Genomic DNA, 16,914 nt, shown 5'->3' with positions numbered 1-16,914 from the left:
GTCAAAAATAAAAAGTGCGACAGTGACGACGACGATAAAGCATAACCTTCACAAGTGATAGATTTCACTTTGGTAGTTTGTTTGTAGCCCAGGCTTCAAACGCTCATAATTACACGTTAAAAATCTAATCTTTGAAGTATCCGTCATGCCAATGATGTGCATGGAAACTTAGGCTACGTTCAGACTGCAGGCAAATGTGGCCCAAATCTGATTTATTTCTTTTTGGGAGGGGTCAAGTGACCAGGTCAGACTTCTTCAGAAGTAGTGTGAACACTCAAATCAGATTTACACCACTTCCATATGTGCTCCTGAATCCGACCCAGGTCTGATTTTTTTCAATACGGCTGCAGTGTGAACAACCGAGGTGGATTTGATGCGACTTTTACGTCAATCTGCATCGACATTTGTCATATTTATGCCCCGGTGAGAGTTAGCCCGAGACACAGACAGTCACATTAAAAACTTGACTAGGTCTACAACCTGGAGAACAGTGATGGAGCAAGTCAATGGAGGGAGAGGGAGGTGTTAGACCTCATTAGTGTATGGGGAGATACTTCAATTCAATCAAAACTAGGAGGATCATACGGTAACCATCTCCTCCTCAGCACCTGCTCATTAATGTTACGGCTGCCATTACACAAACATTTTGAAATAAAAGCCAAAATGCTGACTTCCTCCATAACCTCCCATATTTTAGTGCGACAGCGCGCTGCGTCTGATGTCATTGTTGTTGGTCTTTTGTGCATGCGGGTCAGTTCGAAACCGCACAACAGTTCACACTGGAATCTGATATAGGCCACATTTTAAAAAGGTCATGGAAACAGACAAACAGAAAATCGGATCTGAGCAAAAAAATCTGAATCAAGCATTAAGACTTGCTGTGTGAACGTAGCCTTAAGTCATTGACAATATCAGACTTGAGTGAAATACAACTGAACATAGTGGAGAAGGGTCTTCCCTGTTGTACCGCGGAGAATGTGTGCATGCCATCAGGAATGGACAGAGACAGATGTTCAGGGCCGAGGTTGGACAGACACACATCCACAGTCGGGTCAAATGGTGATGCAGTGCTGTCGCAGTTTGGCCACGAGGAACTCGTGGGTTAAATTATGTCTCGTGATTATTCCGACAATCTGGAAAAAAAAAAAAGATGGCAGATAATAAACAAGAGTTTTTATTTGGGGTTTCTCTCGTGTGTCGTGATCAAAACATTGACCTTAAAAACCTTAGCATCATTCAAGGGTAACGTGGGTTTTCTGCCCCATGTTTTTCAAATTTTGTCCAGTATTAAGCAAGACCGCCCCTGTCGGCAGCGGCGAAACAAGCCACAATGTAAGTTGAATGTAAGTATTCAATTTATGTTGCTGACAGGCTCAAAATATAACAAGTGTCTGACCACATTATGGAAAGGATCCCTACAGAGATAGACCTTTTGTTTTTTATGACTGTTTACATACCTGCAAACGCAGAAGGGCTGAAAAAGGTGACACATCACCCATCACACATTACTCCCCCAGGTCGAGAAGAAAAAAAAGATACTTCTTATATATGATAGTTCATCTAAAAAATAAAAAAGGAGCCCAAAACGACAGTCAGCTTGTTTATTGCTAAGGCCACAGGGTCAAAATGTAAATGATTTATAAAAAAATGTAAGGAAAAGGGTATTTTACAACAACTTTGAATGCAGCACGAGGCTGGTGAGGCGAATTTTAGCAACATCTGTGTTGTTTTTCAGACAACGGCAGCTACAGGCTGTTGTTGGAGTCCTCTCCAGTGAAATACAGACACACTTTTACACCGTTTAGCTCTCAGCATTTTAACTGTGTCAAATACAGCTGCTAGCTAACGGTAGGCTAACGTTAGCTGCTGTCATACCTATGACCTGCTGTTGAGTGTGGCGTTACCGTAACTAGTGTCCCGTGCGGCGATGTTTCAGTTCCCTCTAATGTCCATTTTCGGAGCATCAGAGAGAAGCGGAGGCATTTACCGTATTTTCTGGACTATAAGTCGCATTTATTTAGATTTTTTTTTTCTCATCTGTCAACTACACACAGATCAACAGGCTGAATACGGTAGGTGTCCGGTATGTTAACGTAACACATTAACAGTTACTGAACTACACAATAGCACACAGAACAACTAGCTAGCAGGGCGTGGAGCATGGAGGTATTAAAAGGCGTGGAGACGAAGCTGCACCGTGAACGAGCCCCTCCAGACTCCTTCCTCCACCTCTGGCCATCTTGCTTTCAGCCCGCGATTAGCCGATTAGCTTTCTTTGTTTTCTTCATTGCAGTAAGAGTCACCTTTTCGCCAGTCTCCCTCACAAGTTTCTCCCTCATTTCAAACTCTCTTTCTGCTGCTCGATTACCGTTTTCGGGGCTGCATATTTTACTACCTGCAGTTTGTGTCTTTTCTTTCTCTGTTGTCTTGAGGAGGAGCATATAGTTGTCAGACTAGAAGACTGTAGAAGGTAATGTTTTCAGTATGAATTAACATGTAAAAACAGGTTAAATTATATATATTTTGATATATAAGTCGCACCTGACTATAAGTCGCAGGACCAGCCAAAGTAGGAAAAAAAGTGTGACATATAGTCTGGAAAATACGTTAAGTGGCACCTAAATAAGGCACTGAAATCCGGGTTGCTATTCGGTCCGGTAGATAACAGACAACAGTCGTTAAGGCACCGGGTCTGGGATGACATTTTCCCATTCAAAACGGCGATTTTTGCCGAAAAGCGACTAGTTTGCAGGTATGTGTTTAAAAGCCCTTCTAGGTACTGGCAGTGGAAACTAGCAAGAGCTATGAATGCTATAATGCTGTGAGTTGGAGAGTTGTTGCACAAATGTCTATGTCGTAGCATCTGGCTCCAATTTTAAGTAAATATGAAGAAAGAAAATGAAAAGATGAATTGGTGAAAACTACAAATTATTTCTTCAATTTACGGCTTTGTTCTAACGCCGCTCCCTCTCTTCAGTCACTCTCTGGCTCGCTCCACCACATACCGAGCCTCCGGGCCCTTTTTGTTAGAGAATAAGATCCTTTTTGTTTAACATTAAACTTCCCCAACTCGCTGTCGCCAAACCCACCAGACTCCATGTAAATAAACATTTTATCATCATAAAATACACTTTGTTCAAAGTCAACAGAAACAAAATTAAACGATAACACTTCACTTGAAGGTATCTACATAACATGACACTGTTATGAACACATGAACCCTAACCATAACTTGTCATGACAAAAACCGAATGGCACTTAATGAAATTATTATCAAAAGCCGTCTTGGTTCATCTTTCCACTGTTCCAACAATCACCACTCTGGTTTGGTTGAAATTAACCCTTAATTCACCCATTTACATGTGGAGATATGCTGGCTCTATACACGCTAAAAGTCCTGATTATTTACATGGAGTCTGGTGGAAATATGCTGGCTCTATACACGCTAAAAGTCCTGATTATTTACATGGAGTCTGGTGGAGATATGCTGGCTCTATACACACTAAAAGTCCTGATTATTTACATGGAGTTTGGTGGAGTTTTGTGATGGTGATTTTGGGACTGTTTCATGTTAAACTAAAAGGATCTTACTCTTTAACTAAAAGGTCTATCTCTGAAGGGATCCTTTCCATAATGTTGTCAGACACTTAGATTAATAATCTGAGTCTGTCAGCAGCAAAAACTTCAAATTTAATGGACACAAACTGACCGTGAACATTTCCACCCCCAGGGGTACATTGCAGCCAGGTTCACGGCTGCCAGTTACAGCGTTCTCGCTCAACACTGGACCAATTTCAAAGATTTTTGTTCACATGAGGCATTTAGACACCAATGCATGGTAAAATAGGTTTAAAAAAGTAACATGAAATTGCACTTTAAAAGAACATACTGGAGGATCTAAAACACAAACTCTTTTGGATGACTACTTACTTCTCCGACAGCGTTAACAACCGGTAAGTGTCTCAGGCCCATGGTCCTGAACAGGTTGAACACCTGGGAGATGTGTGTGTTGGGCGACACTGTGTAGGGACACGGGTTCATGTAGGGGGTGACATCCTGGAAAACACACAGGGAATGTCACTGTTACACTTACTCAGAATCTGCGTTTACATATGAAAAGAAATCTTCATAAAATTGAAATTTTTTCGGTTTCTTTTGCACTACGAAAAGTACTTTTCTAAGTCAGTAGTTGAGTCAGGTCGTACCACTATCATGCGGGGGTTGAGCAGGGCCAGGTCCAAGTCATGGATGTCCGGGTAACGTGGGTAATCTTCAGTCATCTCTTCATAGGACAACCGGGGCTGAGCGGCACTCTGGGTGAGTAGAAAACATTGGTCACAAAAATGACTACAATATACCGTGTGTGTGTGTGTTTATGTGTTTGTGTGTGTGTTTATATATGTGTGTGTGTGTGTGTGTGTGTGTGTGTGTGTGTGTGTGTGTGTGTGTGTGTTTATGTGTGTGTTTATATATGTGTGTGTGTGTGTGTTGTGTGTGTGTGTTGTGTGTGGTGTGTGTGTGTGTGTGTGAGAAAAGGTATGCACGTGTTTGTGTGTGCATGTGTGTGTGTTTGTGTGTTTATATGTGTTTGTGTGTGCTTGTGTGTGTGTGTTTATATGTGCGTGTGTGTTTATGTTTATGTGTGTGTGTGTGTGTGTGTGTGCGTGTGTGTGTGTGTGTGTGTGTGTGCGTGCGTGTACGCACGTGTGTGTGTGTGCGTGTGTGTGTGTGTCAAACATATATGGCTTGTTTATAATGTCATGTCACTCTTATGTAGATAGTTTCAAGTAAAGTGTAACCAATTAAAATATCAAAAGCCGTCTTGGTTCATCTTTCCATTGTTCCAACAATCACCACTCTTGTTTGGTTGAAATAAACCCTTAATTCACCCATTTACATGTGGAAATATGCTGGCTCTATACACGCTAAAAGTCCTGATTATTTACATGGAGTCTGGTGGAGATATGCTGGCTCTATACACACTAAAAGTCCTGATTATTTACATGGAGTCTGGTGGAGATATGCTGGCTCTATACACACTAAAAGTCCTGATTATTTACATGGGGTCTGGTGGAGATATGCTGGCTCTATACACGCTAAAAGTCCTGATTATTTACATGGAGTCTGGTGGAGATATGCTGGCTCTATACACGCTAAAAGTCCTGATTATTTACATGGAGTCTGGTGGAAATATTATTTACATGGCTGCTATACACGCTAAAAAGTCCTGATTATTTACATGGGGTCTGGTGGAAATATGCTGGCTCTATACACGCTAAAAGTCCTGATTATTTACATGGGGTCTGGTGGAGATATGCTGGCTGTATACACGCTAAAAGTCCTGATTATTTACATGAAGTCTGGTGGGTTTGGTGATGATTGTTTGTGTGTGTGTGTGTGTGTGTGTGTGTGTGTGTGTGTGTGTGTGTGTGTGTGTGTGTGTGTGTGTGTGTGTGTGTGTGTGTCTGACCGACTGGTTCTCAGCGTAGCAGACCCCTCTGATGAGCAGGTTGACCAGCTGCGAGCGCAGGATGAGGCCGTGGAAGGTGAGTGGTCTGAAGCGCTCCTCCATGGTCCACTCCTCGCTGGGGGACTGGTCCGGGTACAGGTTCGGGTACGGAGCGTACCTGCAGGTCCACAGCAGCAACACAACAGTTACAGGACGGCTAGTCTCACATAGGACGACAACCCCCTTACCTTTGATATAATCACAACGTACCACGGCCTGAAGGGAGCTATTGCCTTTATAAAACGGGCATCAAGTATGGCAATATGAAAGTTATAGTCAAATGCCAATTTTTCTATTTTTCTTTTTTTTAATTCTTTATTTTAAATCAGCAAAATAGAATTAAAGTATACAAGTAGTAATAGTATCTGTTCATTTGCTGTTTTTTTTAAACAGAACATATCCATACTTTGAGCAATTAGGGAGAGAAAAAAAACAACAACTTGTGCATTACAAAATATACAAATAACTACATTGTTTGGGATATAAAAGAGACGAGAGAAAAAAAAATAAATAAATAAAAAGCACAGGATCATTAATTCAGCACCTCTACAAAGTCTGATCTTAAGGGCTTTACATATTTGGCCCATTTGGACCACAGACTAATACATTTACTTTTCTTTAGACGAATGGAAAAGGTAATTGCTTCCATTACATATATCACATTTACGATATCTATCCATTCAGAAACTGTGGGAGGGTCGGGATGCGGCCAACGTCTTATAAATGCTTTTTTGCAGGCAGATGTAAGAATGGCATATAAATACTTGTCAGTTCTGGCCAAGAACTCACAATTCCCCAAAAAAAGAGAGGAAAACTGCAAAAGTACTTTATTGTTGAGTATAGTATTTAAGATCTTGTGAAATTCCACCCAAAATGGTTTGATCTTTGGGCATTCCCAAAACACATGGCAGTGATCAGCCTCCCGAGCATTTAGCACCACCTGGGTCAAAGTGTGCTTTTTGCTTTGGTGTTATAAAAAAACGAATAAGACATTTCCAATTAAACTCGCGCCATGAAAGTTTGTACATTTCCATTGAAACTCACATATAGTCCAATGCCAATTTAAATAGATTTTTATTAATAAATAATGACGTTCACAATAAAATAGGCCCTCCTGGTTGCACGCACATACCGAAGCAGTTGCAGCACAGGTAACGCTAGCCTACACTAGCACAGACTTTTAGGACAGAATTTCTTTTGCTTGGTGGCCGGGTTGGCTCAGTTGGTAGAGCAGGTGCACATATATTTAGAGGTTCATGCCTTGACGCAGAGGTCCAGGGTTCGACTCCGACCTGTGACGATTTCCTGCATGTCTTCCCCCCCCTCTCTCCCCTTTCCCACCTAGCTGTCCATTAAAAGGCAGAAAAGCCCAGAATTTCTTTTGCTTAACCCTTAAAAAAGGCACACAACGACACAAACAACTAACCGATGGAGGCAGCAGCAGAGCAGCAACTCTCGTGTTCTGCCAGGTAAAAGCAGCGAAAATATTCTAAATATAACGACTTGGGCTGTCAATCGATTAAAAAATTTAATCAAATTAATTACATACTCTGATTAATTAATCGAAATGAATCGCATACATAATTAACGGTGCCTGAAACGATACTTTTTAAGAAATTAAAAAAAGAAAAAAAGGGTACTAAACAACAGTCTGCGACATTAATGAACAGCTGGTTTATTACTAAGGCCATATGGTCAAAATTAAATGATTTGATAATGATCTATAACAATAACTTATTTCACTAGTAAATTGCTGTTGAACGATGAAAACAACCACCAGATGGGAAAAGGACATTTACAATAACTTCAAATGCACCACGAGGCTGTAGTTTACCAGTTTCCTTGAACGCACCGTCCGTGTTGTTTTTCCGACCGACGGCAGCTGCAGATTGTTAGCCTAGAAATCTAGACGCAGCCTAGTGGCAGCTGGCTGGTCAGGCTAGCAGACGGTTACATACCGGCGTTGAATCCTCTACAGTAAAACACAGTCAAACTTTACACCGTTTAGCGTTAGCTGTCAGCATTTTAACAGTGTTTAATCTAGAGATGTTCCGATACCGATACCAGTATCAGCTCCGATACTGCCTAAAACGCTGGTATCGGGAAGTACTGGAGTTTATGCACCGATCCGATACCACGTAATAAAGCCCTAAAGAAAATCTACGTTAAAGTAGATTATTTATGTTCTTTTTCCGTTATAACTGACTGTCAAACTGGAGAATAAAAGAAAGTTGTACGACATTCATTGTTTGTGTTTGTTCATGTTTCACAAAGAGTTTAACCTGAGCCAGACAAACAACAAAGATAGAAATCATATCACATCCATACAGGGATAGTAGTATACAGTTGTTAAAACATAATAAAATATATGATACACTGGTATCGGATCGGTACTCGGTATCGGCCGATACGCAAGTTCAAGTATCGGAATCGGGAAGCAAAAAAGTGGTATTGGACCATCTCTAGTTTAATCCAGCTACTAGCTAGCGGTAGGCTCACGTTAGCTGCTGTCGAGTATAGTGTTAACTAGCGTCCCATGCAGCGGTGTTTGTGTTGCCTGTATCGTCCGTTTCAGAGCATCAGAGAGAAGAGCAGACATATCAGGGCACCAGATTTCGGTAGCCAGGGTTGGCAGGAAGAAGTAACGAGTAGCTAAATGCTCCAATCAATGATCCAGGCAGCACCTTCTCGTCTCCTTCCTTCACCTTACACTCAAATGGTGGCTAGAACTAACCTGACTCCGCCAGATGGATCGCTTCGCATTTGCTCGGCATATCTATCTGGGAACTTTCCGTTGGAGAACTTTTGGGAAGGGGCGGAAATCCTGGTTAGCTGATTGGATGAACCATCTGTCTATCACCTATGTTGGTGATAGACGGGCCAAATCAACCAATCAGATCCACGAAGCGTATGAAAATACAACCACAAGCCCGCCCCTGCTGCTGCAGGCAAAGCATAGTTCGTCAGCTCAGCATGCAAGCAACATGTCGGTAAAGGAAATTTGCCGTTTGTGTAACGAGAATTTAGAAATAAAAGACACCATTTCAGGTTCCCGGACCATATTCCAAAAGAAGGATCCAAGAGAAAGAAAGCATTAGCGAGCGGCTAACAGAATTAGGACTACCGCTGTCTGGAAATACTGGTTAGCTGATTGGATAAACCATCTGTCTATCACCACCTAACCCACCTCAAAACCAACACTGATTGGTCGGTCGTTTGGCTATCAGCTCCAAATTTTCTCTACCTCAAGATGCCAGACTGATCTGCGAGTGGAAAACTGGAGCTCAGCCAGATCAGGACGATCTCACGAGGCCAGGCTAGAACGGCTCCGGGTCAAACGTCAATACTGAATGGATTAATCTGCGTTATTTTATTTAACGCGTTATTTTTTTCTCAGATTAATTAATCAAAATTAACGCGTTATTTTGACAGCCCTAACAACGACCACTAAAAGGTTTCTATTCCGATTTTAAACCAGCTCTGTGTCCTGGCAACGTGTGCAGAAGAACAGCTTCCTACCGTGGCACCAGCTATCAGTTTGTTAGTCTCACAGGTTTTTTTTTTGTCAGACACGGAGCTGTACTTATTGTGCAAAGGCATTAGAATGATAGCCGTTGTATATGGTTAATATATCACATTGCTTGATTTGAGCCCCCCGTTTTATAATGCCTTTATTTCTCTGTTTAAATCATCCATAATATAATGACGGTACAATAATCTAAAATGCAAAGTCACTTTGAATTTAAATATGATCTTGTGTACGGTACTATATACTAGTGTTACTGTGTGTGTCTCTGTCTGTCTGTGTGTGTGTGTCTGTCTGTGCGCGTCTGTCTGTCTGTCTGTGTGTGTGTGTGTCTGTGTGTGTGCCTGTCTGTGCGCGCGTGTGTGTCTGTCTGTCTGTCTGTCTGTCTGTCTGTGTGTGTCTGCCTGTCTGTCTGTCGGTGTGTGTGTGTGTCTGTCTCTGTGTGTGTGTGTGTGTGTGTGTGTGTCTGTGTGTGTGTGTGTGTGTGTGTGTGTGTGTGTGTGTGTGTGTGTGTCTGTGTCTCTGTCTCTGTGTGTGTGTGTGTGTGTGTGTGTGTGTGTCTCTGTGTGTGTGTGTGTGTGTGTGTGTGTGTGTGTGTGTGTGTGTGTGTGTGTGTGTGTGTGTGTGTGTCTGTCTGTCTCTGTGTGTGTGTGTGTGTGTGTGTGTGTGTGTGTGTGTGTGTGTGTGTGTGTGTGTGTGTGTGTGTGTGTGTGTGTGTGTGTGTGTGTGTGTGTCCTACCTCCTCTCTAACATCTGCTGCAGCAGGTCCTCTCCCTCCTCTGCGGGCTCCACTGCGGCGTTCTGTTCGTCACAAACGTTACGCAGCTCGCTGGACGGGTACGACTTCATGGACTGGCAGCGCCGCCGCTGTTCCCCCGCACGGGACACAACGCTGGATTTCTACATGCGACAGTGAAGGGTACATTTATAAATCAGTGTCCTGTGATCGGGTATTTTATCACTACGTTCGGTAGACTCTGTGCGATTTGGGGATGAAGTTGCAGCTAGGGCTGCCACCTCTTAGTCGATTAGTCGACAAATCGGTCGTTTTGGTCTTAGTCGACTAAGATTTCTTTAGTCGATTAGTCATTTTTTATGCTTATTCATGCTTAATTACTCATTTCCAAGAAACTTCTGAGCACATTTATGGTAAACTAGGGCTGGGCAATATGGAGAAAATCAGATATCACGATATTCTTGACCAAATACCTCGATCATTGCAGCGATATTCTAGGGTTGACAATTGGTGCTTTAACAAAATATCTTCACACATGAATTTTAGATAAATAATCATCAGTAATGTGGACAGCATGTCTAAATGGGGTAAAGGCAAATAATAGAACAGCTATTACAGTCTGGTAGGTTCAGAAAAGTACATCACTTTACTGTAATGCAGCCTTTAAAACCAGTAAAAGACACTTATGTCATATCACGATATTACGATATCCAAAATCTAAGACAATATCCAGTCTCATATCACGATATCGATATAATATCGATATATTGCCCAGCCCTATGGTAAACACAAGATTTAAAGTGGTGCTTTTGCAGGATTAATTGTGGAGAAACTCAGTTTTACAGATGGTTAATTAACTACATTTATATTGTGCTTTTCTAGTCTTAACCACCTCTCAAAGCTCACAGCTCTGTCGATTAAATCAACTAATCGGTTACTCGACAAAATCCTATAAGTGTTAGTCGACTAAGAATTTCTTTAGTCGAGGACAGGCCTAGTTGCAGCATTGTTGCATTTTTCATTTCATTCACACCGCACTCATGTCAAACGCACCAAAAACGGTGGAAACGGTCGCGTGTTTATTGGACAGAATATCGGAGTCAAAACTTGCCTATACTTAAAGGAACACGCCGACTTATTGGGACTTTGTCTTATTCACCGTAACCCCCAGAGTAAGACAAGTTGATACATACCCTTCTCATCTCCGTGCGTGCTGTAACGCTGTCTGACGGCTCCAGCATTAGCTTAGCCTAGCACAGATCCTGCAGGTAACTGGTTCCAACTAGCCTACTGCTCCCAATTGTGACCAAAGACACAAAATAACACCAACATGTTCCTATTTACATGTTGTGATTTGTAGAGTCACAGCGTGTACAAAAAACAACGTAACATGAGACACAGCCGTCTTCTAACAGTAAACAAACCGGGAACTATATTCTCAGACAGGCTTGCTGCGAGCATATCACTCCGCCCAAGTACTATATTCTTCCGCCTGATAATATAGTTCCTGTTTACAGTTAGAAGATGGCTGTGTCTCATGTTACATTGTTATTGGTACATGCTGTGACTCTATAAATCACAACATGTAAATAGGAACATGTTGGCGTTATTTTGTCACTTATTGGGAGCGGTAGGATTACTGGAACCATTCACCTGCAGGATCTGTGCTGGCCTGATGCCGCTGGAGCCGTCAGACAGCCTTACAGCACGCACGGAGATGAGAAGGGTATGTATGGACTAGTCTAACTCTGGGGGTTACGGTGAATAAGCTAAAGTCCCAATAAGTCGGCGTGTTCCTTTAAATAATGGAGCAGAACCAGATTTATAACGTCTCTAGTTTTTGGGTTCTGCTTCAGGCGGCGAACAAAGCTGACAGACAGCAAAGAGAAGGAGAGAGATGATGATGATGTCACATAGGAAGTTGCCACTAGGGTTGCAAGATATTGACAAAATGTAATATTACGATATTGAGCATGAATATAGATACTGATATACAGATATTTGGATTCACAAAGGGGAAGGTGAAGGTGAAGGAAGGAAGGAAGGAAGGTAGGTAGGTAGGTAGGTAGTACAGTATACCCACTACAATACATTAGACTACACCACTAGGTGGCAGCATCAGAATCAGATTTTATTGCCAAGTATGTTTTTTAACACATACAAGGAATTTGTTTTGGTGTTGTTGGTGCACATCACACATTCTCTAAATGGAATATTAAACAATATAAGTATAGGTATAAACAATATAAGTATATGTACACAGTATCATTAGTTAGAGGTTTCAAATCCACAAGGTGGTTCCTGAAATGTCCTTTTTTTTTTACACTCAACCCCTTTCTCTCTTTATCCGGCTCCCTCTGGATACGAGGCCAGACTTTAACAGCTACAGTGACAATGTGAACCGGCACAGGACGTACCTTGAAGTGGATGTTGTTGCTGACCAGGATGTTGCCCTTCATGAAGTCCCGTTCGTTCTGCCGGTTTTCAGTGACCACCGGGAAGGCGTGGTAGACGGTGGTGCGCAGGATGCTGACGAGAGACTGGACACGGGTGTGGGGGTACACATAGGTCAAGTTGGGCTCCATGATATCGCTGGCCGTTAGCCTTGATATGATGAGGGGAAAAGGGAAAAACACACAGATCACATGAACACACAGGATGGCCCCTCGGGCTGAAAATGTGGATCATGCAACATGATTTACTAAGAAAAACAGGGGGGGGGAGGGGTTCGTTTTAAGCTAGTCTGGATCAACAGGAGTACATTTCCAGGATGACGATGATCGCTGGATGTTCCTCACCTCTGTGTGTTGACGTTCTCAAACTCCTTTCACTTCAAGAAAACAACCACAAACTACACGCTGTAAATGGCAAGTTATGAAGTAAATTTGGTAGGGCTGCTCCCTCTTAGTCGATTAGTCGACTAATCGGTCGTTTTGGTCTTAGTCAACTTAGATTTCTTTAGTCCATTAGTCGCGTTTGATGCTTTTTTTTATGCCGAATGACTTATATCCAAGAAACGTACGAGCACATCTCTGGTAAACACAAGAATTAAAGTGGTGCTTTTAGCACGACTCTTTGCAGAGAAACTCAAATTAACAGATCTGTCGATTAAATCAACTAATCGATTATTCGATACAATTAAATGAGGGTTAGTTGACTAAGAATTTCTTCAATCGAGCACAGCCCTAAAATGTGGATGGTGCAATGAGGCGGGCCTGCTTGGATCTTTCTGGTAATGATTGTAAAGATTTACAAAGAATATGTTTAGGGCGTTTCCTCTCTAACTGGGAGGTTTTGGGACTGATTGGTGGGATTGCTGTGGACGAAGTCCACACAGAGATACACTGGTGAGAGCCAATGAGGTTTAACCATGTATCATCTCATTTAAATAGCTCACGTTACTGGATTGTGTCAACAGTTAACTTCATTTAATATTGTATTTGGAGTTTTCTATTGCGGGTTGCAAATCTTCCACCAAAACCAGTTCCTTCCTGAGACTATTTAGCAGAGCCACCGTGGCTGCGTCCCAAGCTTAGCGCCGTCCAAGACTATTGTGATTGGTTTAAAGAAATGCAAACAACCCAGAGGGTTTTTTTTTCTTCCTCTTATCCCAGAATGCATCTGTAGTGTAGCCAGACCTTACTGCACAGCACTGTGGAGATAGAGCTGGCGATGTAAGACTATTACAAATCTTACTTGTCCATTTCAGCCTCCGTCTCCCACTCCAGCAGTGGTACTCCTCTCAGCTCGATGTGGATGTCATAGATGCCCTTGTTGAAGAAATCTCCAGTCCACTTGGCGACCTGATAATCGACACAAAACCATTTATCACATGAACCCAACAGGAAATACATGACTGCATCACACGCACGCCTGAACTTATGAACGCATCTCTTCACTTCTGATGAAATCATTTCATATAGGCACCTGAAATCATATTAAAGCGACGGATCGTTGATTCGGTCGCTCCCATGAGGAATTCTAAGTAATGGCAACACTTTCGGCAAGTCCACATGATACGAGCCTTCTGTGATCACGCACTGAGGCAATAAATAAAGAGAGAAGTCATCTCACGTTCTCATAGACTTCTATAGAAACAGACTTTTTGGAGCCGGTGGAGTTGCCCCCTACTGGAAGTTTGATAGAATGCAGCTTTAACCCTTGTGTAGTCTTCACTTTCTGTATCTTCCGCTTATCCTCTGGGTCAAAAATGACCCGCCTTCCATAAACCCCTAAAATAAACAGACTACAAAAGTGACGCCAAATGACCACAGAGACCCAAAACAACCCCAAAGAAAGCAAAAATGACCAAAAAGAGACACAACAGGACTACAAAAAGACAAAATGCCACTAAGAGACACTAAATGTATGAGGTAATTGCTTTTTTAAATTGAAAAACACAACATTTTCTTGAGGAAGGACGCCTAAACCCGTCGCCACAAAGCCAGGGAAAACACTGTTAGTAAAACATATGTCTCTTTTAAATTAAAAATAAACAACACAGTGGTTGATCGTAGAAAATACTGAAATACATAGCATGACAGTGTACCATTAGCGTGATCATGATGGGCAGCCCGTATGTGATTTCATTGGTGGATTCAATGAGGATGACAGTCAGACTGATGGTCATTCTGACGACGCCTCCGAGGAAGGCGGCTGCTCCGATGAGAGCGAAGGTCCCAGAGTAGATGTCCATTCCCAGTTTCCTAACAATGGACAGACACACAGTCAGAACCAGTACCACTCCAGTCCAGTCAGTGGGAACTGAAGGCATGGTTATACCACAGACAGTGAAAGAAATGGACACAGCGACGCCATATACTTCGACGGAGATCAGTGAAGTCTCTTTCCCGGCGCTGGCTGAGTGTTACTGAGCAGCCTCCAACTGAGCTTGAAGACGTAGATGTGACGTGAGCAACGTGTCTGAAAGTGTGAAGTCTTCTGGTAGCTGTGCCGAGAGAAATCTAAATCATTCCCAATCTTACAGAGACGGAGAGTGTAGGTATATGTAAGGAGATAACATAGACACAGGCTAATTACTGATCACTAACATGCTAGTTAACATTAGTAATTAAACCTAAACAGATAATGGAAGTCCAAACTGCCTGTGAGCTTCTCCTGTACTATACGGTAATTCCTCTACTGTGTGACAGTAAGTCTCGTGGTTATGTTTTCTACACTCCCAGTGTGGTGTCTCTCTGACCATATATTAAAGGCTGTTTGACTCTCTGTGGTCTGTATGAATGAATATTTTTTTTATTATTGTGTCATTCATACAATAAAATATGCCCAGCCCACACGGGCTTACAAGACACCATTACCTAGGACACAGGTAACCACCTACCCTAAACAAATAAACCTTCATCTTTTTTGCCAAGCTTTAGAAACAAAAAGTCCCCAACTCATAAATATTAAATAAAAAAAAAAAAAAAACACTCCAATTGGTCATCATCCGTGCACCGGAACATTTCAGGATTTTGGACAGACATTTCTGTATGTGAAGAATCTTACAGATGTTTGCAGCGGCAAACTGTGAACTGACATAGTTAAAAAAAAAAAAATCAGTGGTGCACGTCCACACACCGAGACAACTTGCGGAGCCTTCGCGCTGGAAACGACAGACGTGGAGACGTCTTTTTATGGCACCTCGCACCGGGAACACCGTGGCAACCATAAACCTAGCTTTAAGCTGCGTTCCAGACACAATTTTTAGCCCGTAAGTTACGACTTCAAGTCACGACTCACGACTTGGTAGCGTTCCGGGCAAAGTCATCATCCAGATAAAACGTGATTGAGTGAAAGTCGCTTTAGTTACGTTTATTTATAGCAGATTTGTGCGTCTGATGATAAAAATAATGACATTTGGCACACCGTCAAAGCTGGCTAACTAAACGCTGTACCGTTGGCAGGGTTCAGGTTCGGCTACCTAACGTTAACGTTAGCTAGCGCTAGCTGATACTAGCGATTTCTAATCGGCGACATATTTTGGGCTTCATTTAATAAACATAACCTGTAGTAGTACTAGGGCTGTGACGGTATAGTTTTTTTCTTACCGCGGTGAAGAAGCAACGTATCACCGCGGTATGGCGGTTAACCGCAACCCCCTTAAGAGAGTAGCGTAAGTTAGAGCAAGAATAGCAGGGTGCCTTAAGTGTGTGATGTCAGTGCTCGTGTGGTCGCGCAAGGAGAGCGAGCGGTAACGGAGAGTAGTGTACGAGTGCAGCTGTGAGGAAAAGTGAGAGGAAAAAGAGATAACAAAGATGATGTAAAGGGAGTTAAACGTGAACAATAAAACGACAAGCTTCTCAAGACACGGTGGCTTTATCTGTTGTCAATACTGCCAGTAGAGTGAATAGCGTTACCCCCGAAAAAGCATCGGCTTAAACCATACAACATATGTTGCAGTCATAGACTGTATTAAAAAGATTGCAGTGTTTCCATTTCAGCTCATTGTCAGAGTCTTGCTGTCATTTAAGGCCGCGTTGCCTTTTCTCCTCTCCGTTGATCTATTCCACAGACAGTTCAGAAAGCTCTATTGTCGATAAAGTTAGAAAATAAAGTAATTATTAGCCGACAATGGCGAGTGCAGACACTTGGCAGCACAGCGGTCTAGCAGCTGAGCAGACAGAGAGGGCAACTCGGCACTCCGCTAACTTGTTGCTCTCACTACCAACATGAGCTGCTCTGTTTAGGCTACAAAACGTGCATGCAGGCTGACATTTAACCGTGCGGTTTTGTCAGGATTAATCTATAAACAAAAGGAAACTCCGCTAGCTGCTAGGCTAAAGTGCAACGGTAAACACTGCAGCGGTAATTTCCACCTCTGCCTTCCCAACTGTGTATTATATTACCGTAAACGCTAACGGTAGTAGTAGTAGTAATAATAATAATCAAATAAAAATCAATAATAAAAGGTTTTTTTTCTCTCTATAACCTCTTCAAATAGGAGCAAATACAACAAAGTACACCGAGAGATACATAAACACACTGTGACGTGCTCACGATTGTATTGCAATGATTTATTGCTCCACACGTAAAATACAACTAGCACTGCAGTTACCAAATGTAAAGTTACTTTGTGAGTCGAAATTTGCGTGTTAGTGTGGCGGAATAAATCCTTGCAATACGTCACAGTGTGTTTAT

At 42.3% G+C, this 16,914-nt stretch overlaps 1 protein-coding gene across 2 annotated transcripts in view; it reads right to left on the bottom strand.

The window, feature by feature from the left end:
* Positions 1 to 824: 824 nt before the first annotated feature.
* clcn6 (chloride channel 6) overlaps positions 825 to 16,914 on the bottom strand; it is a 41,660-nt gene continuing 25,570 nt past the window's right edge. For both annotated transcript variants that reach the window (XM_028582991.1, XM_028582992.1), the window contains 8 exons: positions 14,321 to 14,477; positions 13,468 to 13,574; positions 12,189 to 12,375; positions 9,775 to 9,935; positions 5,471 to 5,627; positions 4,206 to 4,313; positions 3,931 to 4,056; positions 825 to 1,133 (listed from right to left, as the gene is read on the bottom strand). In XM_028582991.1, coding sequence (XP_028438792.1) covers positions 1,053 to 1,133; positions 3,931 to 4,056; positions 4,206 to 4,313; positions 5,471 to 5,627; positions 9,775 to 9,935; positions 12,189 to 12,375; positions 13,468 to 13,574; positions 14,321 to 14,477 — 1,084 coding nt within the window. In that variant the 3' untranslated portion in view covers positions 825 to 1,052. The remainder of the gene's footprint in view (positions 1,134 to 3,930; positions 4,057 to 4,205; positions 4,314 to 5,470; positions 5,628 to 9,774; positions 9,936 to 12,188; positions 12,376 to 13,467; positions 13,575 to 14,320; positions 14,478 to 16,914) is intronic.

Source organism: Perca flavescens, chromosome 7 (assembly GCF_004354835.1).
Source record: "Perca flavescens isolate YP-PL-M2 chromosome 7, PFLA_1.0, whole genome shotgun sequence".
In the NCBI taxonomy this organism is placed as follows: Eukaryota; Metazoa; Chordata; class Actinopteri; order Perciformes; family Percidae; genus Perca; species Perca flavescens.
This window is presented reverse-complemented; position numbering and strand designations above follow the sequence as displayed.